Here is a 27,714-nt window from a genome sequence, read left to right as displayed (position 1 = left end):
ATGGAGTGGAGTTGTTAAAGTAGCATAAAAAACAACAACTCGGGTTTCGTACAAGAACCGAAGAAATGAACACTAGGCCTACTTGAGAACATTGTTCTTGACTAGATTCCTTCACTGGGAAGCAGGAATGAATGGCCATGTGACAACAGGGAAGCGCACCGCACTGAGTTTGAGTGTATAATCAGAGTGCCGGCTGGTCAAAAGAGGGGGGCGGGTCTGATCGTTTTTGGCTGGTTGAACAACAAAGTGCCCCTCCGGGATTTGGATGAGCGAACTGTTTATTACTCAAAGGTGAATGTATCGTCGTATTCAAGGACCCTATTGAAGACTGTGCGAAGATGATACTGGTGCGTGATACGGGTGTTTGGATGACGTGGCGTGTTAAAATGTAACATCTCCTTTTGAATCCCCATGGACCGTCACCTTGTTTTGCAGGCGTTGCAGGCGGCCATGCATTTGCACACGGTGCTGCAGCGGTCACAAGGCTGCATCACGTATGTAACTGTCTGCACTCTGGTTCATTCCACAGGATGCCCATCATCGGCTGCTTTTCAAGAGGAGACAACAACTGCTGGATTAAGTTAGCAATAACCCAACTATAGTTTTTTTTTTTTATAGTACTTTTAAGTGAACGTTTTTGTAATCCAAACATTAAACCTTTGAGGAATTTCTCAAGAATCTGATATTCATAAAGATATAAGACATGTTCAGAAAAAAGGATCCAGAAAAATGTGTCCTGGTGTCCGGCTTGAAGAGCTCATACAATAGTCTGGGAAGGTAAATGTTCTTTTTTTGCTCTGAAAAGTGGAATGATTATTATCTGTTGAACAAATGTTATAAAGAAGTATTTGTATAATAGTATATGGTTATTATTCGAACAAACACATCCTGTTGCTAATTCTTTGTGAAAGATAAACAAATATGTTTCTTTGTAAGAGCAAACTGTCTTTGCCCACGTTCCTTTGTTTGTTTCCACACGGGACTGGTCTGGGTCTGCTGGTCTGCTTGGCAGTGCGCAAAATGCACCTTTTCTCTTGTCAACAATGAAGGAAACCTCACACTTAAAAACACAGTTAGGTGTGCACAGACTATGAAGCACTAATATTCCAATAGATAAATGATTCGATTTATTTCTCTGTTGCTTTATAACTGCTGCTGAGATTTACTTATGTGTATCCTGGTAGGTGGCAAAAACTTTTAGGACACTATGAAGCTGCAAGTTGATATGAGTTTGATCTTTTTCTGTTAAATCCTGTTGTTTCTGCTTCTTTGTCAAATTGGGTTGAGCTTATCATGAAGCATTTTTTTCTCTGTCTGTAAACGATACACTTATTATCCAGCTCACAATTTCAGCATTTAAAGCATTTGAAATGCCACTTAACGTTCCTCATTTCTAGTTAATGTTTTTCCTAGAATAAAACAAAACTGCTTTTTTTGGTTTCACATTTTATTTTTCCCTATATGGGGGCTTTGTGTGTATTCACAGAATAAGTGCTACTTCGTTCCTGTTATATTAAATACATATTTTTCACTATCAATGCTCAATAAGTATTTAAGAATTGAATTTAAAAATGTCCAGTTATTTATTTATTTCACTAAACAATAAATACCATATTTCACCTCTTCACATATTAACCCGTTTTAAGTGAAATAAGTGACAAGTTAGTCAATTGCCTGCATTTATTCTGAACTTTGATGTGCGTCCAGCGAGCCAAACCAGGAGGCATTACAGATAGACTTAGCTGGTGGCATCAAACATTGCCATGACAACAGCCGGGCACAGGAGGACCGTGACCGAGAGAAGAAAGTGGCCAGGAGGAGATTGTATGTGGTCACCGTCATCTGCCTGATTTTCATGACTGGTGAAATCCTTGGTGAGCCTTTTTGTTTTTCTGCCATTTTTGTAAATCTTTAATCCCTTTCGTATCTCTACCTCTTATTTTTTCTTTTCCCTTAACCAGCGGACATATGATACTATTTCAGACTATAACACCTGATAATAAGTATTGCTGATAATACATTCACTGACCAACAGTACACAAGGTGACATCTTCATTGTTTACCTGCTAGCTGCTTCTTCAAATTGAATTTAAACCAGTGTTTGACAAAGATAAATAAGTAAGTGTTTAATCACGAAGTCACATACTTCTCCTTCTCAGTAGTCTCCTTGTTTTTCCACTCTTGACCTTCAGTGTCTCCTTTAATTTCTTCTGCTTAAAGGCATATCAAAATCACTTTTGGGAAGCCCTGATTTTCCCTTTAGCACCACCATCAGGCTCACATTTGTGGTTTTAAGTAAAATGTCTCAACAACTATTGGATAGATTGAAACGAAGTACGGTGCAGTAATTAATCTTTGCCTCAGTTTTTAATGTTATGAATGTAATTAATTTATTACTTTTTACTACTTCTCACACAAGTATCAATCTAGCATTTCAGCATTATAATGGTATATTATTGGTGTTAATGTATTTCTCTCTTTCTGCAGGGGGGTATTATGCGGGCAGTCTTGCTGTGATGACAGATGCTGCCCACCTCCTTGCCGACTTAATCAGCTTCCTCATCAGCCTGCTGTCCCTCTGGCTGTCCTCCAGACCCGCCACACACAAGCTCAGCTTTGGCTGGCATCGTGCAGGTGCAGTACTAACATTTATTTAGGCAGAATTTGCTTTCAACTTTAATTTTACATAGCTATAGGTTCTTTTTTGCTCATCCAAATGTGTCCAAATTTCCTCCAATTTGATGCCTAAATGAGATTCGATTCTATCCATTAAAAAAATAAAATATTTTGTAAATTATATTATACCAGCCGTCCTCTATGGAGCGTCTGACATTAGCCATTTCTTGGTCATGAACTTTTTTCTTTTCTTTTTAGTTGAAAACCTTTAATTGGGAGCAGCTTGCTGTCAGTATTTGACCACAGTTCGTCTTGTATTTTTCCTGTATTGTATTCCTCCTAATCTTCCTGCAGAGATTCTGGGTGCCCTGCTGTCAGTTTTCACTATCTGGCTGGTAACGGGTGTACTGGTTTACCTGGCTGTGGAGCGCCTCATCAACAATGACTTCACCATCGAGGGCACTATCATGCTCATTACCTCCGGTTGTGCTGTGTTGGCTAATATTGTGTGAGTAAAACACACACTCATTCACATCATTTTTAAGATTTTAATTACAGAGAGGTGACCAATACTAAATCTACTTGTACAGTGTTGTATACCTATAAATATTTGATTCAGAACTTAAATTGTTCCTCACCTCCCAAAGCATGGCCCTGGTGCTCCACCAGTCTGGACATGGACACAGCCACGGGGGTCTCAGCTCCCACGGACACGGCCACAGCCACAACACAGGAAAGAGAGACCATCATGTCTCAAACCACTCACACCACAATGATAACCATACTGACCTCGAGCAGAGCACAGGCGGTAATGGTAAGTTTCCCCATACACTACTCATTATTTCCTCTCTCAAATATAAATGATGAAACAATGTCATATGAATTGCTTAATCCCCCAAGCACTGTGTCCTGTAGTATAGTAGCACTATGCCGGGGCACTACCATCCACTATCATAACCTTATATTGGAATATGTAATGGATTATATCCCAGTGTACAATTAATTTAATAGCATGTATCTCACTCTTTCACTTTCTATCAGGACGGAGGGCTCAGCAGGACAATGCCAGCGTGCGAGCGGCCTTTGTCCACGTGTTGGGAGATCTCCTCCAGAGCATCAGCGTGTTCGTCAGCGCCATCATTATCTTCTTTAAGGTCAGAGGTCTCTCTGTCTGTCTCTCCTGCTTTAAGATAAAGGGTGTAAATACAAAACAACCTGTGTGACTTTCTCTGTCCGGTAGAAGCAGAAACTATTGTACCTTTGCATAACCATCATTTCCTATCAGTGCCTCTCAGACTTAAAATAATAATGATGATAAAACAAAAAAAACATCTTTTCGTTTTTATATATCTGATTATTGTGAGCAGCTTGTTTTGTTAATAATATGCAGAACTTCAAAATCCAATAAACGTGTCTACCGTTTTCTAGACCAGACAAGGTTATATATGAGTGGAAGTGGGCAGGGAGAGGATGTAGGGGCCAATTTGGTATTGGGCCAGAATGGAACTCAAGCCCATGAGAGAAAGGCAGGAGGGTATCACTTTCTTCTTGAATTGTTTTTAAAATTTCAATTCAGGACAATAATTCAGACGTTCAGTAATCAATCACGTATTGTCTTTCTTTGTGTGGTTTTGCATGAGTACACATATGCACTATAAAAATTATTTCAAACATACATTATAAAAAAACATAGGGTATCATATTTTAGGTTTAAAAATAGCAAGAATATTATAATACATTTGCATTCTCTAGGTCTCCTCTTTTTTATAAAAAGATCAAAGTTCTTAAAACACCTCTTAATAATTATTCATATCCGCAATTAAAGATTCTTAATGAAATCTGTCTTCATCAATGGTTTTTACATACTTTTAACTAAAAATAGTCAGTAATTACCTCAGTGATTGATTTAAACAAAAGTTTTATAAATAAAGCAGCATAGCTATAGCCTCCAAATTATTCATTTTATATTTATATTTTGTCTTCCGACTGATCAAGAAAACCCCACTGTTACTTTTGAGAAATGTCGAACAACACAAGGGTATGTATGCAGGAATATTGTTGCTGTCCACACACTGAAGATATTCCTCTCCCCGGGCAGACATACACTGCTAAAACTAAGAGCTTCTCTTGCATAAGAAATACTTTTATTAATTGTCAACATCCTGTGTCCTTTTTAAGTATTATTCCCACAACTGAAATAAATACTTTAGCATACTTATCCTTTGATACTTTGGCCAACAATCCAATTTAACATCTTCTGTGTTGTTTCTTTCAGCCTGAATATAAGATAGCTGACCCCATCTGCACCTTCCTGTTCTCCATATTTGTCCTGTGCACCACCTTCACCATCTTGAGGGATATTCTTCTGGTCCTGATGGAAGGTGAGGCTCTCATTCCACGGCACTAACAACATCGTCAACATACTTTGTTAGTCTCACTCTTTCTGTCTCCTCATAATTTCTGAAATTCTCCTATTTTCTTCTTTTGTCATCTATATCTCAGGCACTCCCGGAGGTGTGAAGTACGGTGAGGTGCGGGAGGATCTGCTAGCCGTAAAAGGGGTGACGGCGGTCCACAACCTACACACCTGGGCCCTCACCATGAACCAGGCCTTACTGAGTGCTCACGTAGCCATAGGTGAGAAGAAGCTACCAGGCTAAATGCAAACAAATGAGCTGTCTTCACTATTTAACTATATAATAATTTTCAATTGGTGCCACTTGTAACAAGACATCAAAAACAAGTTTAAACACCGTCAGAGCAACTAACTGACTGACTGACTGACTGACTGACTGACTAACTATGTTTTTTTCCCCTTGTGATAGTTCATAAGAGTTTGCAAGGAGTTCTATGAAACATCTTCATGCTAAAATACAAAGCAGCCTTGGCTCTTCCTCATAAATATTGTAATGTAAACATGAATATACAAATAATGTTAATCACTTTTGTATCACTTCACACCACTGATAGCTGTGATATCTCAGGAAAGCCTGAGGAAATATCTTTTAAAACATGCACTTGATGAACTAATGAGATTTTAATGGTCGAAGCTCAAGGTCACTTTGACTTCACACAACACGCGTTGTCCATGACTTAAAAACTACAACACTAATTATGATAATTTCAGTGTCAATTTTACAAGATAAAGAAGTGATGACATTTTGGACAAACATGGAAGTAAACTGCAATTTCAATGGTTGACATATTTTAGAGATGATCATTTAAATAAAAAAATAAATTCAAACCTTGATTTGCAAACTTTTAAAGCTGTCAAATAAATGTAATAGAATAAAAATGACCTTGTGAAATACAGTGGTATGCAAAAGTTTGGGCACCCCTTAGGAAAACCACTGCATCAGTTTGTCACTTGCTGAGCTTTTGAAGCAGCAACTTCATTTTAACATATGTTATACCTTATGGTAACAGAAACATCTCAGTAGTGAAATAACTTTTATTGGTCAAACAGAAACATGTTTATGTGCATTCAAACAAAAATAGGCATGTGCATAAATTTGGGCACCCCTAAGAAATAATTCCATTAATATTTAGTATTGCCTCCTTTTGCTGCAATAACGGCCTGTAGACGCCTCCTGTAGCCACAGACAAGTCCCTTAAGCCTGGCAGGTGGTATTTTGGCCCATTCTTCCACACAAAACGTCTCCAGTTCAGTCAGGTTTCTTGGCCTCCGTGCATGGACAGCCTTCTTCAAATAAATCCATACATTTTCAATGATGTTAAGGTCTGGGGACTGGGATGGCCATTCCAGAACATTGTACCTGTGCTTCTGCATGAATTCCTTGGTGGATTTTGATCGGTGCTTAGGATCATTGTCCTGCTGAAAAATCCAACCCCGGCGTAGCTTCAACTTTGTGACTGACTCTAGAACATTCTTGTCAAGAATCTCCTGGTACTGTAAGGAATTCATGTGGCCCTCAACTTTAACAAGTTTTCCAGTACCTGTGCTAGCCACACAGCCCCATAACATGATAGATCCTCCACCAAATTTTACAGTGGGCAACAAGTTCTTTTCATTGAATGCAGTGTGTTTTTTTCGCCATGCATACCTGTTCATGTTATGACCAAATAACTCAATCTTGGTCTCATCTGACCACAGTATTTTGTTCCAAAATGCTTCTGGCTTGTCCAGATGTGCTTTTGCATACCTCATGCGACTCTTCTTGTGATTAACACTCAGGAAAGGCTTTTTGCACATCACCCTTCCAATGAGCTCTTCCTGGTGCAAAGTACGCTGGATTGTGGAACGGTGAACAACTACACCATCAGCAGCCAGATGTTGTTGTAGTTCTCTGGAGGTGGTCTGTGGCTTCTCTGTGACCATTTTCACCATCCTTCGCCTGTGCCTTTCCCCTATTTTTGTCGGCCTACCACATCTTTCCTTCACACGGACTGTTCCTGTGGCCTTCCATTTCACAACTACGTTTCTGACTGTGGAGACAGACAGTTTAAACCTGTCAGATAATTTTTTGTACCCTTCTCCTAATTTATAATGTTGGATTATCTTAGCTTTCAGGTCAGTGGAGAGTTGTTTTGAGGTCCCCATCTTGCCACTCCCTAAGAAAGAACCTAGGCCAGGCACAGCCAGCTATTACCTATGTTAAATAGCCTTTTTCATGATTGGTTCCACCTGTCTTTGTAATTGAAGGTCTAATGAGCTAATCAAAGCAATTTTGTGCAGCAACCTGTCAGCTATAAATCCGTACAGGTGTTGAAATGAATGCTATTTATAAGGGTGCCCAAACTTTTGCACATCCCATTTTTTGCATTTTATTTTATTATAATAAAACTATGTAATGCTACCCTAAGAATTTTGGTCTGGAAAACACTAAAACGTCTACATCTTTGTAGGAAAACAAATGTTGTTGCTGTGATCTTCTATTATAAAGGAAAAGCAAATTGTCATGAAATCTCAGAGGGGTGCCCAAACTTTTGCATACCACTGTATAACACAGTGAAAGTAGAGAGCAGCAGGAACAGGAAATATTTACATAAAGTTACTTGCCACTTACTGGTAATGAGCACAAAGACTCTTTCTATTTATTCTATAAAAAGAGCATGACAACCTCAAGGGCTGCAATCATGCCTCTGGACTATTTTTCTTCTCCTCTTTGCTCTTAAAATGTGCTGAAACAGTTTTAGGCACAGACATGTCCAACATTTACACAAAAGATGAGTCAAATGTTTACTGACATTTCTTTTGACTTCCTCTCCTCTCCACAGATGAGACCGTGGATGCTCAGACTGTCCTGAGAGAAATGACACAGGCTTGTTACTCTAACTATAACTTCCACTCTGTTACAATTCAAATGGAGAGACAGGCTGACCTTAAGCCAGACTGTGGCCTGTGTGTGGAGCCCAAGAAGTAGTAACCTGCTGCAAAAAATGTTGTGATGATAAAAAACCTTTAGATCTGCACTCTTCATTGGACCCTGAGTCATGGGACTGTGGCTCTAGTGCCTTTGTGATTACATTCCCAAACAACTGTTTTATAGCATGTGCCTGAAGGAAAAGCAAGCTAATGATTTAAATTATTTTAGAAGGAACATTCCCTTTCACATGTTGCCCCATTTATGAAGTTTTAACTTGTCTTTATATCCCTGTGTTGTCTTTGCTTTTAAGTGTATTCATTTCAATATAAATCTGTTTATCCTTAAAAAAGGATAGCTGCTTTATGATTGAGAAACTATCCATTTATACTTCTACTTACTGTCCTGAATGCACATTTTTAAATAGTTTGTTTACTTGTGAACCAGTCAGAACCGAGGCACCCTTTATTTCAGCATCAACTTACTTTATTGATATAGGACATTGCAAACAGTCAGGTGTCAATACATATTGATATGCATTGACTTTCACACCAGCAATCTCAAGTATTGTATGTGGAGAGAATCAATTGTATTTTCAAAAATGTGTTTCCACTGCCTTTTTTCAGTTGTAAGGAATAATAAATGATTAAATGAAAGTATTCCTTTTTCAAATATGTTCTCTTTTAAAGTTTGCTTTTGCAGTCTGATTTAAAAAGTCATGAAATCCTTCATGAATAAGCACTGTTTCAGATTAACACCTCACTGCAAACCCCAACTCATCTGTTGCTGGGCAACAAGCTAGCACATTGATGCATTGTCCCAAGGTCTTGAGTTGGTTCCCTGTTTACAGTCCCACACCTCTTTGACCTTAAAACCAGCTTGTATGCTTTTTTTTACAAGTACAAAAGTGGCTATTTTGGTGTACCAGGGGCCTTTGACACTCAAGTGTTCAAATACTGTTTAACTCTTTTATTGTGAAAATATTTGCAACTAAGCAGTGGAGGATAATTATACAGTTAATTTAGTTAAGCAGTGTACTTGTACTACAACCTTGAGGTACTTTTACAAAAGGGATTCCTTTTCATGTTGTTTATACTTCTAAGCAACCAGTTTTCTAATCAAATATAATTGTGTACTTATTTGGTGAGAGCTTGAGCTGCTTTTCAGAATACATTTTACGGATAAATCAAATGATCAATCTATATAAGGGTTTAGAACCAGCCATCTGCCACTAGTTGAAGATACAATTAGCTTCAGTGTCAGCTTCAGTCAATGTTTCATTAATAAGATCAGACAATATTTAAATGCCTAAATGGCCAATTATCCCCAAAGCCATACTTTTATTTATGATATTTTTAAGTAAATGTTGCTGATGATTCTTTTTTAATTTTATTTAAATCCTGAATGCAAGACTTTTTTCTTTTTGTAAAAGTTGCATTCCTTTTATTTATTTTGTATTAATTCTCTCCACATTATGATATACTTTCATTCAACATATTTGAATTGGTATTAAACCTGCATGACACACAACTCTGGCCTATATATATATATATAGCAAATACATATTTAAGTATATTTGCACACCAGACCCTATTCTCTACTATTTATCCGTGTTTCTCATACCTTCAGCCATACTAATCCTCTTCTACAGACTTTCTAAAGTGAAATTGAATGGGCTTTACATGCCGCTGCCTTCAGAGCAGACCATTATACTCCCTTCCGTCTCCCTCTGAACTTAGCCCTGCAGGGACCAGATCAGTGTGTATATAATTAAAGCATGAGTAATGCACTAGGTAGCTGGATAATCCTGGTTTATTCCTGATACCCCCTCAGCTAATAATTAGAATACAGTTTCATCACAAGGGCTGTTCTCAATCCATTTTTGGAAAATTCTTTGCACCCTGTTGCTTCCTCTCCAATCATTTTCCTACGTTCTCCTATTTGCTTTTCATCCTCCGTATAGCGACTTCAGTAAACAAACTAAGTCGCTGAGAGGCTGAGGCCGGGCCTGGTCGCAATGGTCTGACACGCTATCAAAAAAATGAGTTGTTTAGATAAAACCGAGGTGAATAATAATATAATTTAATAAACGTAATCGTAAAGTTTGCGGTCAACAAAAAATACAACGACCCTGTCGTCACGATATCCATTTGACCCAAACAAACCAACCCATTGCGATCACACACACACACACACACACACACACACACACACACACACACACACACACACACACACACACACAACAACAACAATAATAACAATAATAATAATATAATAATAATAATAATACAAACCATTAATCAAATATGAACTAGTACAAACCTAATTGGTATTAAAACAAAATTCATTAACATTGTACATTTCATGGCTCCTACACTCCATTTACAACCACTTAATCCATATTTCTCCCCTCTGTCTGCATCTGTCTCGCCCTTTCATGTTCAAGGTCCAAGCCCCATTAATAAGATGAATCAGGGCCGTCAGTTTCAAGGTAATTTGTGTTGTCTGATATGATTTTTTTTGTTCAAGAGGCCTTAAAAACACTGCGGCACATGATGTAAAGCATTTTGCATAAGGGTTTATCACCTTGATAACACACCTTGTGATAAACGTAGGTCTTTGATTTAGAGTTTTATAATTTGCAGATAAAGGGGAAGCCTAAATTTGGTTTCATACTACAAAATCAAATGTAAGACATTTTTCATCAGCTTGCCTTGATGTGATCCACATACTTATTCACACACTCAGTTACCTTGTGTAATCTGTAACATGAATATAATTTGTGAATGTACTTGAATGATAGATTTATGATACTCACAACAGGGGTATTCATCTCACAACCGGCCTCCACCCACTCCCAATCACTACTCTCTCGTCCCAATTAAGCATAATAAGAAGACAGGCTTGATGATTGTGAGGAAACTCATTTCCAACTTGCCTCAGTTGGTCATGCTGTATGCGACAGATGCAGATTGTCATCCTAACCGACACTTATGCAATTAAGAAGCTTTGGGCAGTCAAGTGAACTTAAACCATTGATTTCATATCAGTTTTGCATATAGCAGATAGGGTGTTTAAAGGGAAATTGAAATACAGCCACAAATTACAATACATAATGTGAAGGTAGTAATAGGCACAATCTACTTTTCAGCCCCACCCACCCCTAAAGGCAAAGCCTTTCTTTTGTCCTCTGTAAAGCTCTTATTTGCAGGCTCTGTAAATCAGAGCAGTAATTCTGCTGCATGGCCGAGCACATGACACCTCTTGTATTTAAAATGAATTTGAATTTGGATGGCTCACAAATTAATCCAAGCACAGCTATACTTTATAAGCAAAACATGGATGGATGGATGCAATGAATGTTTTATTTATATAAAGGCTACAGAGCAGACAAAATACCAATTTATGGGATGAATTTGAATTAAGCCTTACAAAAAAGTGATAATGACCCATGAGAAGCATGTGGCGTAAATTGGCCTGAGGTCTGATGAATTCATGTGTGACTTGGCTGTTATATAACAGTAAACCTGAATATGGCGCTGTTACCCTATGCAGCCGGAACAAATCTGCTGTGCGCCTTGCTTTACCGAAATGTTGTCATTAATTTGAAACATTTAAGGAAAGGGGGGGAATTTCAAACATACACCTGGTTTCACTTCAATCTAAAGGAGTATGATGATTCAGTTTCTGTACATTTTAATATATTATTGTGTAAAAAAATCAATACTCACTAAAATCAGATTTTCAAGTGGCACTTCTACTTCATTATTTACCGTAATCAGGCTTCGTGTTAGGTGGAATTCTCGCGATATTTGGTGTAGCTGAAAATCCTAGGAGCAGAGCAGGGAACTTGACATGTCAACAGATAAATTATCACCACACAGGTAACATTACACGTTGTCTTATGTGCTATTAAATAAATATGAAAACTCACTGCGGAGTTGACTTTCACGTCGTGCCAGGATAGTTAAACGACACACAGAAAGAAACCGAGCTGAAGAGCCGTGTGTAGAGTGACTGTCCACTTAGCTTTTCTGTCAACCACTCCACTTTAACATGGTAGCTAATTAACCCGTTATCACACTGAATGCTTAGGGTGTGGTAATGACAGCACCTAACAGACAGTACTGATGTAAAGGCACGCTTAACTGTTTCTAAAACCCCGCTACACAACTTATATGACAGGCTATATCGTTAGCTGAGAGACTTTGTCAGTGTTGAATTTGTTTAGCTAGACAGCGTGTCGTTTTGGTTGAATTGTGACAGATGTGACGCTTTCAAAGACATGTACTGCATTTCGTGACTCTAAATGGTGTTAAACATAATTAACTATACTATTATGGCTGGTTTACAGCTCACTTTTTGTATATATATTTGTTATACTTTAACTACTTGTATAACAGTTGATTCAGAAGAACTCAGTGTGCTTCTGTTAACCGCAAATACATGTTATTTTATTTATGTAATATTTTATCCCTGTGTTTAACGTCTCCTGTATTTTATGATTTGCCCTTTTACTTTATTTTTATGCATATTGTATGATCATTGTTGGAATGAGCCTGAGAAATCAGTTAGCCTCCTAACCACTGCTACACTGTAATTGTTGTTGTGCATATGAAAATCACCTAAATATACAAGCTTAATTATGCCACTATTATTATACATTAATTGGGGCAGTTGCCACTTAATCAGATATTGGCGCCCTAAAACACAACCAAGGGTGCAAAAATAAAGTGTAGTTGTTTATGTAAATGCATCTAAATGTCAAACTTCAGGGGCAAAAATCACCCTCTGAAAAAAATAATTTATAATGTGACTTCTGTTTTCATTGTAGAAACTCATCTTAGATTAAGGACAGTGGATTCTGTGACTCACCTCCTACTTTCTCTCTCCTAATCAACATTTTCCTGTTCTTCTCCTGTAAAACACTTCATTTAGGCATGTAAGGGTGTGGTGGTGTGGAATAGCCTGACAGGTAACGTCACCTGGACCTAGATCCTCCACCAGGATCTTCACCTGCTCTATGACAACCCCTCCGCTAGTGTCGCCTTTTGGCGGGCAACCTCCTCCACCACCGCAGCAGCAGCAGGCCCAGGCTGCACGTGATGTCAACACGGCCTCGCTATGTCGCATTGGGCAGGAGACAGTCCAAGACATTGTCCTAAGGACCATGGAGATCTTCCAGCTCCTCAGGAACATGCAGGTCTCTCTCTCTCTCTCTCTCTCTCTCTCTCTCTCTCTCTCTCTCTCTCTCTCTCTCTCTCTCTCTTTTCTTTCTCACTTTGCCTGGATTCCTGTCACATATGGTTACAGCCCACCTTAAATTCACAGTTTGCTCTCTTTTTGCCTCTTAATATTATTTGCATTTGTTCTGCCAAAGCTTCAAAACCCTTACTGAAAACTGAAACATCGTGACACCATGTTAACATAAAATATTAAACAGCAGAATGTCATTACAAAAAGTGAAACAGTAAACATAAAAAATATAAGAATATCCATAAAAGTAATAATTGGTCCTACAGTATGGTAACAAGACAGAGTGCTATTATGCAAATAACACAACAGCTGTCATTCAGGAAGGTAGTTCTTTGATGTGTTTGGATGCAGGATTAAAAAACAAGTCAGTGCACGTAGAGTGAATAGTAAAAGGAAAGCTACTTACAAAGGCAAGACATCAGTACAGCCAAACAGCCAAAAGCTTAATCAACTCTTTGTAAACTTGGGATCAGCTCTAACATTTACACAAGTGGATTTATGGGACAGAAGACTGTTTACATTTCTTGTAATTTGTTCCTTATATGGATTGTTAAACAAAGCAAATAAGTCCAAATATGTGTGATTTAGAAGAAATGACGAAGAGAAGCAGTCGTTTTTACAATTTCTGTTCTGCGGGGAAAGTCATTAACAACACATTCCTATTCACAATAGCAGCCTTGCATTTCTGCAGGTAAAAAATATATTTTGCCCAAGGACAAAAAAACAGTTCTAATTTTCTTGGTATTAATTATTTTGTAAAAATATGGTCACTGTCAAAAATAACACGCTAGGAATAAGCCATCCATGCATTGGTACACTTTGTGAGGAGAGCCTGACAATTAGGGCTTCATGTTTGAACAGCAGGAAACTGATGCACTGTCCACTCCAGGTAGGGAATGAGGCCTTACCCCAAGTGAAGGAGTTCAAGTATCTCGGGGTTTTGTTCTCGAGTGAGGGAACAATGGAGCGTAAGATGGGCCGGAGAATCGGAGCAGCGGGAGCGGTACTGCAGTCGCTTTACCGCACCGTTGTGACGAAAAGAGAGCTGAGTCAGAAGGCAAAGCTCTCTGTCTACCGGGCCATCTTCGTTCCTACCCTCACCTATGGTCATGAAGGATGGGTCATGACCGAAAGAACGAGATTGCGGATACAAGCGGCCGAAATGGGATTTCTCCACAGGGTGGCTGGCATCTCCCTTAGGGATAAGGTGAGAAGTTCAGTCATCCGGGAGGGACTCGGAGTGGAACGGTTGCTCTTTCGCGTTGAAAGGAGCCAGTTGAGGTGGTTCGGGCACCTAGTGAGGATGCCACCTGGGCGCCTCCCTAGGGAGGTGTTCCAGGCACGTCCAGCTGGGAAGAGACCGAGGGGTAGACCTAGGACCAGGTGGAGGGATTATATCTCTTCGCTGGCCTGGGAGCACCTTGGAATCCCCCAGTCAGAGCTGGTTGATGTGGCAAGGGAAAGGAAAGTTTGGGGCTCTCTGCTGGAGCTGTTACCTCCGCAACCCTGACGGAAAAGCGGGAGAAGATGGATGGATGGATGTTTGAACAACCTCCAATCTTCTCACATTTACTAAGCAGCTATTCAGTGGGGCCAGGTCTTTGAAATCAAAATGTTGGCTGAGCAATGCATATTTCCTAACAGTGGTGTTGTTTGACCAGTATTGTCAACGTGTTTATAATGGAAATCCAACACTAGCTAAAAAGGATTCTTTTCATTTTGTTTTTCAGTCATTTCTCTTGTTGAAGGGGTACTACTTTCTGTTGATGGAATGTAGAAACAATATTTCATATAAAGATCAACAATCAAGGCCACAAACTAACTTTAGATTGCATATATTCATATGTTGTTGGAGTAACCTATTTGGTGGAAATGGTGGAAAGTTGCAAAATTACATAAAAAAATAAGCTATTGGACCTATTGGGTATTGTATTCAGGATAATAGAGGTATTTTTTATCAGTTCACATGTAGTTCAGCTCTGACTGTGTCCTGAAGGCGAGGTCAGTCTGAGTTCATCATGAATGTGCACCTGCTCCTCAGGAGCGCTCCTAGTTAACCTTGTTAAAATCAGAGACGTGCCAACAAGCTGGCCTCCGCCACAGAATACACAAACAGCATTGTTGTGACTCTTTCGGATCGCAGGCTGTCTTTATACTAAAATTCCCCCTTCTCTTCTCTCTGTCTGTCTCTCTCCCTGCTGTTTCTCTGACTGTCTTCCCTTTGCTTGCCCTGAAGGCAGGCTTGTTTCATGTTATGTAGGGTGTTTATAATCAGACAGTGTTGCCCCAAAGGCCTGTCTTGTTTTTCTTTAACACCCGTTGTAGTTACCAGACAGTTATGCCGTCTCAGTATGAGACTTAGTAAAAAAAAAAAAGAAAGTTTAGCAGCTGAAGCATTTAACATTTGATGTGGCTGAGTTGTTTGTGTGATTTTATTTTTATTAAGAACAACTTACCATATTGTTGCATAAACACAATGATATTTACTGCATGTTTAAGGTTGCTCTATTTCTTGAGTAAAATGAAACTTCACTTCATTCAGTGAAAGTGCATCTTCTCTGCATAATTACACTGCCTTTAATGAAGTATTACCAGTTAGGGGAACTACAGAGGATTTGAAGTGCATTTTGCAGTCAGAAGGGATCAATGGCTGTTTCTTTTTATTAGCGCAAGCTAAATTGTATGGTCCTGCTTTGCTTAACACAACGTTTTCCTCTGTGGTGCTCTTCAGCTGCCTAATGGAGTCACTTATCAACCCAACACCCACCAGGACCGGCTGGGGAAGCTCCAGGAGCATCTCCGGATGCTCTCTGTGCTGTTCCGCAAGCTGCGCCTCGTCTACGACAAATGCAATGAAAACTGTGCCGGGATGGAATCAATTCCCCCAGAGGTGAGATATTGAGACACTGATAAAATTTGACATCATTTTCTCATATCATTTTGATTAAAAGACACGTTTGCCAGTTTGATTACAGGTGTATTTTTCCTAAGTTTTTGCATACTGAAGTTTTATTGAGAGTGGTAAGGTCAGAGAGTCATGTTTACTGTCACTAGGCAGTATGAGTAGGCAGTATTAGCATTATGCTAAAAGGCCTTTATAAACTGTCAGCATATTGTGTTTCAAATGGTACATAAGGGTAGCTCTGCCCTCTTTCTCCATGCGCTTCATACAGTAACCTGAATGCTAAAATATTAGCTTGTTACCCTCTATATAAAGTAATAAATGGCTTTATGTCACACCATTGCTCTCATTTGTATTGGAAAAAGTTACATTGAAATATAAGATTACAAACAATAAAATGAGACAACACATTTCTATTAGCTTATTGAGGGTATTACCTAATATTACTGAATTAATATGTTTGAAAAGGGTAGGTTGGCAGAGAATACTTTACAGGTCCTTTTACAGCACTGTACTGTCAATATTTTAGCAGAATAATATTAATATATTATTAAAAACAGACAGAGTCCATAAATAAAACTTTGATCTGAAAGTTAACCAGATTCATGCTCATTGAGGAGAGAAAATACTGTGTAACATGGAGTTATTTACATTTAACTTCAGATGGTTAAATGAGTACGTTTTTATCCTACCTCACATAACCTCGAATCGAGTTAGAATTTTAATGCATACACCTACTTCTGCAGTTAGATCTTACTTGATGTGGTTGCAGCTGCTGTTGTGTAGTGCTGAAACTTTTATTTAGACGTGATTGGTTGATCTTTCCAGATTCAAAAAAAGTCAACTCGTGCTGTATAAGCATGTCAGGATTTAATTTGGTGTGCTTGCTTTCGGCCACTGCCTCATATAGCCCAGCTTTTCACTCAAACTGCCTGCTAAATTAGGATGCTGTTAGTTTAAAGGAAGTAGGCCATAGTTACTGCATCCTCCCCCCCTTGCTCACACACACACACACACACACACACACACACACACACACACACACACACACACACACACACACACACACACACACACACACACACACACACACACACACACACACACACACACCGTCTTTACCCAGGGGTACTCTTATCCAACCTACTCCCTCTAGGTCTGTCTCTTTTCTCCGCTCGCAGCAGATTCATTGGTCGCTTCAGGTGAGTCTCCAGGGTCTCTTTACTGCTGGTTACGGTCGCCATCCACCTTCAGGAGCAGCAGCACTTTAGCTCGAACACACTCCTTTCTGTTTCCCAGCTCAGAGACACAGAAATACACATGCATGCACACTATTGTGATCCACCCAACTTAATATACACCACGTAAACATGCATGTGGCCCACTTTAACATGTCACAAACACACAGAGGCTCATGCACTGTTCTAGGGTCCATGCAGGGCCACAGCGAGGCTATCCACCAGTGGTTGATTGGATTTATTACTGCGGCAGTCCCTTCCCAATTTCTGCAGATTGGCTCGGAGCTAATCTCTCTCACCAGACTCCTACTGAGGATAAAGGAGGATGTGGGAGGAGACTGTTCTTAAATTGGAACAAATTTGTGATGCCTGCCATCATGGAGATTATCCACATCGAATAATACAACCGCTCTGAAGCATTTCCTCTGGTCCATCCAGTGGTTGTTTAGAATGACCCTCCTCTGCAGTTGCACCCCCAAATCAAATCCTTATAATGCCCCACTTTGACATTTTCCTTTGCTGTAATGGTGTAAAACCGCATTGACTCATTACTCCACCTCGCTATATTCCCTTTCTTATTCCCACCTTATTTTAATGTTTATGCGTTTTCCCTCCAGGCGGAGGCCCGGTCCGGTGCTGACCAGCCAATAGCTCAGCTCACCGTGTTTGTCTGGGTTGTTGATTTTGGCTCCGGCATGCATGCCCATTTATCATCCTGCAGAATTCAGGTGCCTGCCTGACAGCCGCTCACTATTGGCTGCCCGAAACAGGAAGTGGAATCAATGACTCAGGCAGTGTGACCTCATCGCAGCCTAATTAGCAACAGACCCGTTTAATGAACAGCTGGAGCAAATGCACACGTCAGCGCTTTCCCCTTTTTCTTTCCAGCTGTCGTTTTTTCGCTGCCCCATTGCAGCTTTTTCCTCATCTTTTTCCCAAACTCTCACACTCTCTCCCCTAATATATTGGCTCTCCTCATTTCCTTCTTTCTCCCTCTTTTTCTTGTCTTGTTTTGAATCTATTTATTCATGTTGGCTTTGTTTCCCTCTCTTCCTCTCCAGCTCTCTCTTCTGCTTTTCCATTCTGTGTCGTGCAAGTGTTCCTCCCCTCTGTCATTTCCTGCTCTGTTCAGCCACGCTGTTTCATTTCCCTCTCCTCTTGCCCCGCAATTCTGTTGTTATTTTTTTTCAGTTTGTCTTCTCTACCCTTTTCGTTTTGCCTCAGCCAGGCAACATGGAGAACTTCATTAGCTCATTCTTCTCTGTCAGGCAGGAAACCACATCCATCTTTCTGTGGAAGAGGCAGGGGTTATGACTCACGCAAGCAAGCACCAACACACACACACACACACACACACACACACACACACACACACACACACACACACACACACACACACACACACACACACACACACACCCTACTCAGCATATTTCATTTTCCCCTCAGAAGCTTCCAAATCAACCCGTTGCATTTACAATTCTATATGTAATTGACTTTGATCTGAAATCATCTACACAAAGACGTTCCTCTTTTCCTACTTGAAGTTCCCCCGAGCCAGAGACAAGCTCATAGTCTGTCTGATATAATGTCCAGGCCGTCTTTTCTCACTGCAACACTCAGTTGGAGTTGCAGTTTGGCGTGACACTCAGCCTGGAACTGACAGGAGCACAGAAAGTTATCCAGATTTTGACATCTTTTTGTCGCTCTTTTTATTTCTTACCCTTTTCATCTTTGTGTTTCTAGTAATCAGTCTTTCCTTATTTCTGTTTGTATTATTTTTCTCTTCTTTCTTGCTCTTTTTTTCCCCACCTGTCTCTCCGCTCTCCTGGTCATCATCCTTAAGTCCTTCCCTCACATTTCTTCAGTTTGTCTTCATCTCTCTCCGTCTGCCTTTGTTTTTTTTTTTAAGTTCATGTTATTCTTGATGTTGGCCGGCTCTAGCTTTACTCAAACACCAGTCAGTCATTACTTCCAGACTGAGCAGCTTTCTCCAATCATTGTCTAGTGTCCGCAGGGCCTCCACTCCAGCTGCACAACCTCAGGTCAAACGACGTAGAAAGGCAGAATAATATCAAGAACTTGGCAGGATTTAGATCCTCATCTTGCCAAGTCATCATTGACGCAAGGTGTGTTTTCCGAATATATGGCAGTTTTTATTGGCTTCTAGTTTTTTGGAGCGTTTCCCACCTAATCTATGTTTGTGATCTTGTCTGGTATGACAGTTTTTGTTTGGAGAAGAAACTTTGGAGTTGTTTTTCTGTCCTTGCAACAGGAACTCATTGCTTCCAGTCTAATAAACTACTGAATATGTTTTTGCAGCTTTATTAGAAACCCTCTTAAAAGTGGTGCCTTATGTCTGAAAAATGGTTTGTGGGTTTTTGAGAGTGTTAAACTATAAAATTGACTTTATGTCAACATAACTGATAAGCTACATTTCCTGGAACCTCTGCACAATAGCGCAGACATTTATCTGCATTTACACTGTGTGTGCATTCAGCAGCTTTACAAAGATCAAGCTTGTCATCGATCACACACTCTTAGTGTAGGACTTTTTATGTCTTCCATGTACGATTACCCAGGAACAGTGTGTTCTCAAGTCATCCACGCATTACTTGATGAGTCTGCAGCCTCTTCCTTTCTGAAGCGCCCACTGGGGGGCAGTGTGATGTAAAGCAGCAGGCGGTGACCCTGTCGGCTCTCAGGAACACCGACTCGCCTGAAGGGTCTCACACATCAGCCTCGCTGTAGTGTCAAGCAGACAAGGTCAAGCACACACAGCGTTTAAAAAAGAATTAATCTCCCACTCATTCTCCCGCTCTGTACAGTCTCTCCGCACGTTGAAGAGAGACAGCTGAGACTCAGCCTGTGTTCAACAGCTTTATGTAGAATCCCCATTTTCACCTCACTTCATGGAGAAGAGATTATCAGACAGCACAGGGATGCCTTCAGTGCAGTTACAGGTTGAGCTTGCTCAAACGCACGTAGCTCTGACCTATAAATGTACTCAGCGAGCATATAGGGAATATGTGTATATGCAACACCATGCATGACCGAAGAAGGGAGGAAAGGAACAAAAAGGAAGACACACAGTAGTTCACAACCTTTCTTGAAATGGAGTTGACTGCCACTAAAGTAAAAACCGCTATGAGTTTTAGTTGCTGTGTGAGCTGTACTACTGTAAATGATAAACTCAATTCAATCCAAGCATTTTCGAAGTTATCCTCTTGCAGTCATATTGTTTTACAGTCAATAATATAGCTGGATTATTGTTTGCTGTCTCTCTTTCCAGCAACTGATACCCTTTGTGGAGGATGACAACTCCAAACATGAGGATCGCTCAGCCAGCCAGAACCGCCCCGCCACCGAGGAGAGGAGAGAAATCCTGGAGGTCAACAAGGTATTGTGTTCTGTTTCTCAAAAGCACAGCACTGTTTGGATACAGGTTTTATTCCCAGTTCGAGGTAAATGAATTAAAAACCCAGGGCTGGTAAAAAGAAAAAGCGATCTCAAGATTCGTATCACAGCTTAACATGATGTTTCAGATTAGTGAAGTTTAAGCTCAGCTCTGAAATTCATGTGCCCCCAGACATTTCAAATCTACCTGAGCTTAAGAAAAAAAACTCTTAACATCATCTCAAAGATAAGAAAAATAATTAAGCGTGGAATTCATTACGGATTAGTAATTTTACCCGACATCATAAACCCTTAAGCCTTAATAGCCCTCTTTTCAGTTTTTGGTTAGCAGCCATCTAGATTATGAATATGTGGTTTCTACAAAACAACATTTAGAGGATCTAGTTGGTAAACTTTACTGTTTTTTTATAGGGTGAAGTGTACAAAGGGTTCAATATGCTGGGAAAATAACATCCTAAGGTCTTATTTGGATGTACATTCATTTAGTGTTTTTGCTGGTGGTACAAGGTGTTTAGTTTTATTTGGCTGACATCTGCCCAACTCTCCTATGGAGGTCACTGAAAGTGAAAAGGTGACGTAGGGGTAGATGCTGAAGACTCTGGATGTTGTTGGGCTAGCTTACTCTAAACTTGTTCAAATACATATCACAGAGAACCTATGGACTGGCCAAATAGTGTGATGGTTCCAAGTTTAAAGCAGAATGCAGTATGTGTTTTCAGTGTCTCCATCTCTTTAGCATTTTTAAACCATAAGCCTAATTTAACCTCGGATTTAAGACTTGGATCACAGGATATCCTTCGCTGTCATCAAAATAAATTTCAACATCTTTTCTAAATACCATATGCTAATAGAGCTTAACTATGTGTTACGGGAGCAGTCATTTATTACAGTGAGTTTACCTATTTCATAGGGTAAGTGGAGCGGTCATGGGAGTTTGAGAAGGTTTCCTCCTGCTGTCTTCAGGCGGGTTTTAGAAACACAACATACCATTTTCAGCTGCCATTGTATCGTAGTAAGTTGGGTTAGGGTTAGCGTTAGGGTTTTACCTATTCAATGCTTTACTCATGTGCAATGATAGTGTACGTTTTTTTAAAATAGGGGCCTTTTCCAGGTTGTGTTGATGTGATTTAAGGGATTAATTTGATTTATTAATCAACATATGATGTAATTAATTAGCTAAAAAATTGAACTTGATTACCACCCCTTGTCAAAACGAATGTGTGCTAAATACTAGTATGTGTCAGATATATATGTAATCTAGTGTATGAGTATAATCCAAAAATTGAATGGTCTTTCTGTTAGTTTCAAAGAGCCAACTTGAGCAAGAAAGCTGCAGATGGTGTTTTATATGTGAGCATGAGTGAAATATGAATTGACTTTTTTTATATGTCATGAGTAAGGTGTTCACTTCCGGAGTGGTGGACATCAAACACACCTAAGAGCTTTCGGCGGACATCAAACACACCTAAGAGCTTTTTCAAATGTATTCACTGTCAGATATGTTTTAGCCCAGGTCTAATAGAGAGGCTGCTTTATGACATGCTGAAGCGCAGAGCAGAGAGCTTTTCTTCAAACTGACACGCCACTTTGTCAGTCAAAGTCTCAAAGTTTGTTGGAGAATTGAATCCTGAGTCATGGCTTACATGCTACTGATAAACAAGGTGGATTGAGCATGAAAATGCAAAGAGAGTCAATAACTAAACATAATCCAAGAATATAAAAACAAGACAGAATTATGTTGATGATGAGGCTGTGAACTAACTCATCCTTAATCAAGCTGCATAATCTTACAAGCATTTAGTGTAAGATTTATTCTAAAAGCCCTGTATTTTTTGACTGAAGTGGTAGCTGTTTCTTAAACCACTGGCAGAAATATTATGTCTTTTTTTGATGTCAAAGCTAACCTTGGGAAAAAATTTGAGTTTCTGTGAATGCTTCATAAAAAAAGCCACCCCGTGCTTTGGATGATTTTAATGTGAAGCAGCAGCAGTAGAAAGTAGCTTTGCATTTGTAGTAATCTGAAGGTATACAATAACAACAAACCGTAAATCAGGATTCATTCATGCATCATTTCTCGGGAATCCCTTGTGCGTGGGAAGGCAATTTGAATCCAGCATGGTAATGATAGTCAGCGCCACTCACAATGGAAACTACAACATTGACGGGTAATTACTGCACTCTAATACTGTACATTGAGTGGCTGTTGCAGGATATTGTCGACCATAGAGACAGCCAAAATGGAGTGGAATTTAATGGAAATCTGAAAGATGATAAAGATAAAGATAAGGTTCAAAAATATTTCTGTTACATTTGAGAGGTACAGTGTTTAAATGTTTTTATGGCTACAATCAAGACGGAGCGAGAAAGATAACTCCAAATACACATTTAATTTATACTTACCAGCCACTTTATTAGGTACACCTTGCTAGTGCGGGTTGGACCCCCTTTTGCCTTCAGAACTTCCTTAATTCTTCGTGGCATCGACTCAACAAGGTGCTGGAAACATTCCTCAGAGCTTTTGGTCCATATTGACATGATAGCATCACGCAGTTGCTTCAGATTTGTCTGCTGCACATCCATGACGCAAATCTCTCGTACCACCACATCCCAAAGGTACTCTATAGGATTTAGATCTGGTGACTGTGGAGGCCATTTAAGTACAGTGAACTCATGTCATGTTCAAGAAACCAGTTGGATATAATTTAAGCTTTGTGACATGGCGAGTTATCGTGCTGGAAGTAGCCATCAGAAGACACTGTGGTCATAAAGGAATGGACCTGGTCAGCAACAATAATCAGGTAGGCTGTGGCGTTTAAACGATGCTAAATTGGTACTAATGGGCCTGCCAAGAAAATATCCCTTACACCATAACACCACCACCACCAGAAGCCTGAACCGTTGATACAAGGCAGGATGGATCCATGCTCTCATGTTGGTTAAGCCACATTTTGACCAAACCGTCTGAATGTCGCAGCAGAAATCATGACCCATCAGACCAGGCAACATTTTTCCAATCTTCTATTGTACAGTTTTGGTGAACCCACACAAATTGGTCGTCTTGACCATGTCTTCATGCATTGAGTGCCTCCATGTGAGTAGTTGAACAGGTGGACCTAGCAAAGTGGCCAGTGAGAATAGCACACTTTAAAATACAGTGAATTCTCAAGGAGCTTCACATAAAGGGTGCACCGATGCATTACTGATGTCTGACTCATGTAGCTGGATAAAGTATTGGTGACAATTCGGCCAATCAGGGATCAGCTATCATTAACAAAAAAAAAAACCTACTCAGTTTTTTGATATTTAAGTACTTATTTGCTACGTGTTGTTTCACAAAGTTAGAAAAGCAATATTTAATTAAAGTCTGATGTTGCCTTACACTTTTTATCAACCACTGATATTGTATGTATTGTAGTTGTCAGCATACTGTAGGTACAACACTCTGGTTTGGGGCAACCCATACCCAATCAAAATAAAGGCAGGATCTTTCACATTTCTATTGACATACTTAACAAAGAAAATACAATAATGAATGTTTGGAGATGTGTTATTTTGTCAAACTGCTTCAGAGCCTGGCTGAGCTGACCAGTGAAGCACAACACATGTCCTCTTTACACTGACCAACGCTGCCTGTTTTGGCATTCACCATGATAGATTATTTTTGAGTCCTGGATTAGGTTTAATCCCTCTCTTGGAATCGGGCCCATCAACATGACATTAAAGCGCTGTGTGCTAATAAAAGCCCTGGGTCGATGAAGCGCAAATCCTGCATACATGCAGGTGAGGTATACAGCCAGGAGTCGGGCACAATACCTCCCTTACTGCTCCCATATCTCATCCGAGTACAGTAGTTATGGACAGTGGAGCGTGGCAAAGGTTCAAGTAAAACACATCATGCATTATTTAGGCCTTTTTACTTTGCTTCGTCTGTCACAGATTTCTTTTGTTTGTGTGTACTCTATGTTTGTGTGTATATTGAGTGCAAGAGATCGAGAAAGAGCTTTTGTTCTTTCTTCAGAGAGAGAAGATTGTGTTTGCATTTGCTTTGACACAGGCTTTCAGTGTGCACATGCTGAAGCCCCTCTCTGTTTCCTCTCTTTGTATGTGCATTGTGCCGGCTCTGTACAGATTGTGCATGCCAAGGCTTCTGAGTGTGCTGCAATGATAATGGGCCAAGGTCAGGAGTGTCAGCCGCAGAGATGAGAATTGGTTATTTTTAAGAGAGCACCATGGCTCCCCTGGCTGCTTTTAAATGTTAACACTAAAGTGAAACATTGTAGTGAACCCTGCGCTCAGCTGCACTCAGCCCATCAAAAACAAACTGCATGGCCTTTTCACACAAAGCCACAAAGAGTACAACAAGAGCCTGCTGATGTTGTGGTAGATAAATAACCAAGTACTACTGGACTGAAATACAGGAATAGGTTTTCAGGATCAATGCAAATCTTTCCTCAGTTTTCTTTCCAGTACATAAAATACTGAACTTGGAAGTAAATGTTATTGTGTCTATTAGAGAGCTGTAAATGGCTATGATAAATAACGTTGTTTATAGTATGACCTCCTCCCTATGCAAAGCATTAGCATGCAAATTGAATTCCGTCAAATTATCCAAGTATATAGAGATTGAGAAGACAGAATACCCAATACGCTGAGGGCAAGCTTTCACACATTGTGAAATCTGACACACAGAAGGAACTGGTTATGCAGCACATCTATAACAAAACCCATCTCATTATACTGAACAGTGTGTACACACACTTATTTTAAAGTGAAATATAAAAAGGATGCGTTGATATAGATTTTTTGTCAGATCTCACTTGTTGTCGTGCAAAGCCTGTTTTCCCTCGTCTACTTCTTTATGACTAGTCTTGATTTAATAAGGTTGATTTCTGGCCGCTGTTCCCTTTAAGACACCTTAAGGGAGTTGTGTTTACATTCAGACAGATTGAGTGTATTTCCTTTTTCCTAAAACTTTTGCCTTTTCTTAGGAAACCTGCTTATTTTATGCATTTTTAATAGTGGTCTTGTTCTCCCCGCCGCGTTAACGCTGCTTTGTTTGTGATATTTCGGTAACCTTTGGAATAATGAGTAGCTGTTGAGAAGGACTAACAATATGAGGAGCTACACAAAACCAAACCTGGTAATTGTTATTACGGGTTGTGGGTTTATCAGCACACCTCATACCTCTTATTACATCATTAGGCCACATTACTTTACATTAAACAATGTAACAGTTGAGTTCCCGCCCTCTGTTTATTGATTTGCCGTACCAAAACAGCAGCCAGATGACCAACAGTGTTTATTTTACATGACTGGTTGTTAAGCGGTGTATCTTGCTTGCAGTAGATGGACATTTCTCGATGTCTTATTGAGGAAATGTTATATTATAATTTCGATCGTATCGCCCAGCCATACCCAGGGGACAACTTGAACTCATCTGAAAGACAGCTTTTCAGTCTGGCCCAGCGGAAATCCAGTGTATGCCTCATGTTTTCACAGCATATTTAGCTGTGATTTTGACCGGGTTGCCCAGCTGCACATTAAGGCCGCAATAAGGACAGCAAGCTTTGGGGAGTTTAAGCTGTTAGTGTGATCAGCAGAGTAGAGATGCAGCGGTACAGGGGGAAGCAGATGTTTGTGGCTTGGCTACATCTGCTGCAGTCACTCCCGCCAGACAGGGTAGTTCGGGATGAGAGGGGGATGATTTGGAGGAGGGTAAAAAAATTGAAAGAGAGCTAAATGGCAGTGAAATGTTACCATGAAAAGGTTGATGGAGTGATAGAAGAGAGATATGTGATGAAGGAAGAAATAGTTGGAAAGAAAGCCTCTGTTGATTAAAAGGAGAGAGAAATGGAAAGGTGTTTGAAGGTGGATGGATGACCAGACAAATAGCTGTGTTGTCACTTAGAGTAGATGTGTGGAGTGGAGGGTAAAGGACGAGGGGACACTCAGACAAACAAACAGGTGGTAAAAAAATGCCAGTAATGTCATTCTTTTCAAAATGAATGAAAGTGTGTATAGTGATGGCAGGAGACTGGGGTTTACAGGAAAGAAGAGACAGGTTAAAAGATAGATGAAAGAATGGATTGATAGATGTGTCGACAGCTGAGGATTGTCAGCGTTAAGCTGTTCACATTCAGATAAGGTCTTCAAAAGGAATAACAGAAGACTGATGAAATTCAGCTACAGAGGGGAAAATATGATGCCTTCTGTAACAGGGTGCCGAGTGAGGGAGAGAGAAAGAGAGAAGATTGATGCATAAGTCAAAAGATAAGTCCAATCATGCCTCAAACTCTCCACCAGATATGTCACACTGGTTTTCTATTGCTTAGCTCATATTTACCCGAAAGCAGACTTATTTTTTTGCAAAGAAGCCTTCTATCAAAATTTCAATTCACTTACTGCTGTAAATAATGAGCAATGATATACTGCATCTTCACGGGAAGGGTGTGATAGGGTGGCAGGGTAATAGGATTCTAAATCCATGGATGGGGATATTTGTACGCTCTGTTCGGAGTGGAATAACCTTGGGACAGACACCCCATCCTGTGTCACATTTTGACTGACGGCACTGATCTGAGGAAGCCATTGAAGTGTGTGTTCTGTGCTCCAAAAGGGAATATTGGAAAGCAGAAGTGTTGGCCCAACCCTAAATGTTCACACTGTTCAATCCCTTCTTAATCCTTGTCTACAGCCGGGTTTCTGCTATAGTCTGCAGAAATATTGACTTAGTATCTGTAACATCACCAAAGGACATATTGAATTCTGAGGTTTGCTACCATACCCACACAATACGAATGTGACGGCAGGGGCGAGTCTTAGTGAGGTTGGGATTGGTGCGTCAATTGGTAGCCTCTGTGAAATGCTTTCAATTAAAGTAAACATGAATCTATTTAAGTTTAAACCCCAGATTAGAGAATATCCATTGGAAGTACCACCAAGGCAATCATTACAACTA

At 39.9% G+C, this 27,714-nt stretch overlaps 2 protein-coding genes across 3 annotated transcripts in view; both read left to right on the top strand.

The window, feature by feature from the left end:
• The first annotated feature begins 192 nt into the window (after positions 1–192).
• slc30a8 (solute carrier family 30 member 8) lies at positions 193–8,599 on the top strand. 2 transcript variants are annotated; one of them, XM_063900100.1, is made up of 10 exons: positions 193–347; positions 530–777; positions 1,708–1,874; positions 2,488–2,634; positions 2,971–3,124; positions 3,264–3,430; positions 3,658–3,770; positions 4,892–4,997; positions 5,119–5,253; positions 7,855–8,599. In XM_063900100.1, the coding sequence occupies exons 2-10, from the start codon at positions 704–706 to the stop codon at positions 7,998–8,000; spliced, it is 1,209 nt and encodes a 402-aa protein (XP_063756170.1). In that variant the 5' UTR covers positions 193–347; positions 530–703; the 3' UTR covers positions 8,001–8,599. The 2 variants fall into 2 exon arrangements, with proteins under 2 accessions (XP_063756170.1, XP_063756171.1); XM_063900101.1 differs by having other exon boundaries at positions 214–388.
• Positions 8,600–11,747: 3,148 nt separating this feature from the next.
• Positions 11,748–27,714, top strand: part of med30 (mediator complex subunit 30) — a 32,568-nt gene continuing 16,601 nt past the window's right edge. The window contains exons 1-4 of the mRNA XM_063900102.1: positions 11,748–11,827; positions 12,882–13,146; positions 15,931–16,089; positions 20,632–20,739. Of these exons, the coding sequence (XP_063756172.1) occupies positions 12,967–13,146; positions 15,931–16,089; positions 20,632–20,739 (447 nt within the window). The 5' untranslated portion in view covers positions 11,748–11,827; positions 12,882–12,966. The remainder of the gene's footprint in view (positions 11,828–12,881; positions 13,147–15,930; positions 16,090–20,631; positions 20,740–27,714) is intronic.

The sequence above is a fragment of the Eleginops maclovinus genome, chromosome 13 (genome assembly GCF_036324505.1).
Source record: "Eleginops maclovinus isolate JMC-PN-2008 ecotype Puerto Natales chromosome 13, JC_Emac_rtc_rv5, whole genome shotgun sequence".
NCBI lineage: Eukaryota > Metazoa > Chordata > Actinopteri > Perciformes > Eleginopidae > Eleginops > Eleginops maclovinus.
Note: the sequence above shows the minus strand (reverse complement) of the source record. Positions and strands in the feature narration are given on the sequence as shown.

Excerpts from the sequence above, each read along its gene's own strand:
- slc30a8 (XM_063900100.1), top strand. The coding sequence starts at position 704 with ATGTTCAGAAAAAAGGATCCAGAAAAATGTGTCCTGGTGTCCGGCTTG. Across the intron at positions 1,875-2,487 it reads CATGACTGGTGAAATCCTTG|GGGGGTATTATGCGGGCAGT; the intron begins GTGAGCCTTTTT and ends CTCTTTCTGCAG. Across the intron at positions 3,431-3,657 it reads GCAGAGCACAGGCGGTAATG|GACGGAGGGCTCAGCAGGAC; the intron begins GTAAGTTTCCCC and ends ACTTTCTATCAG.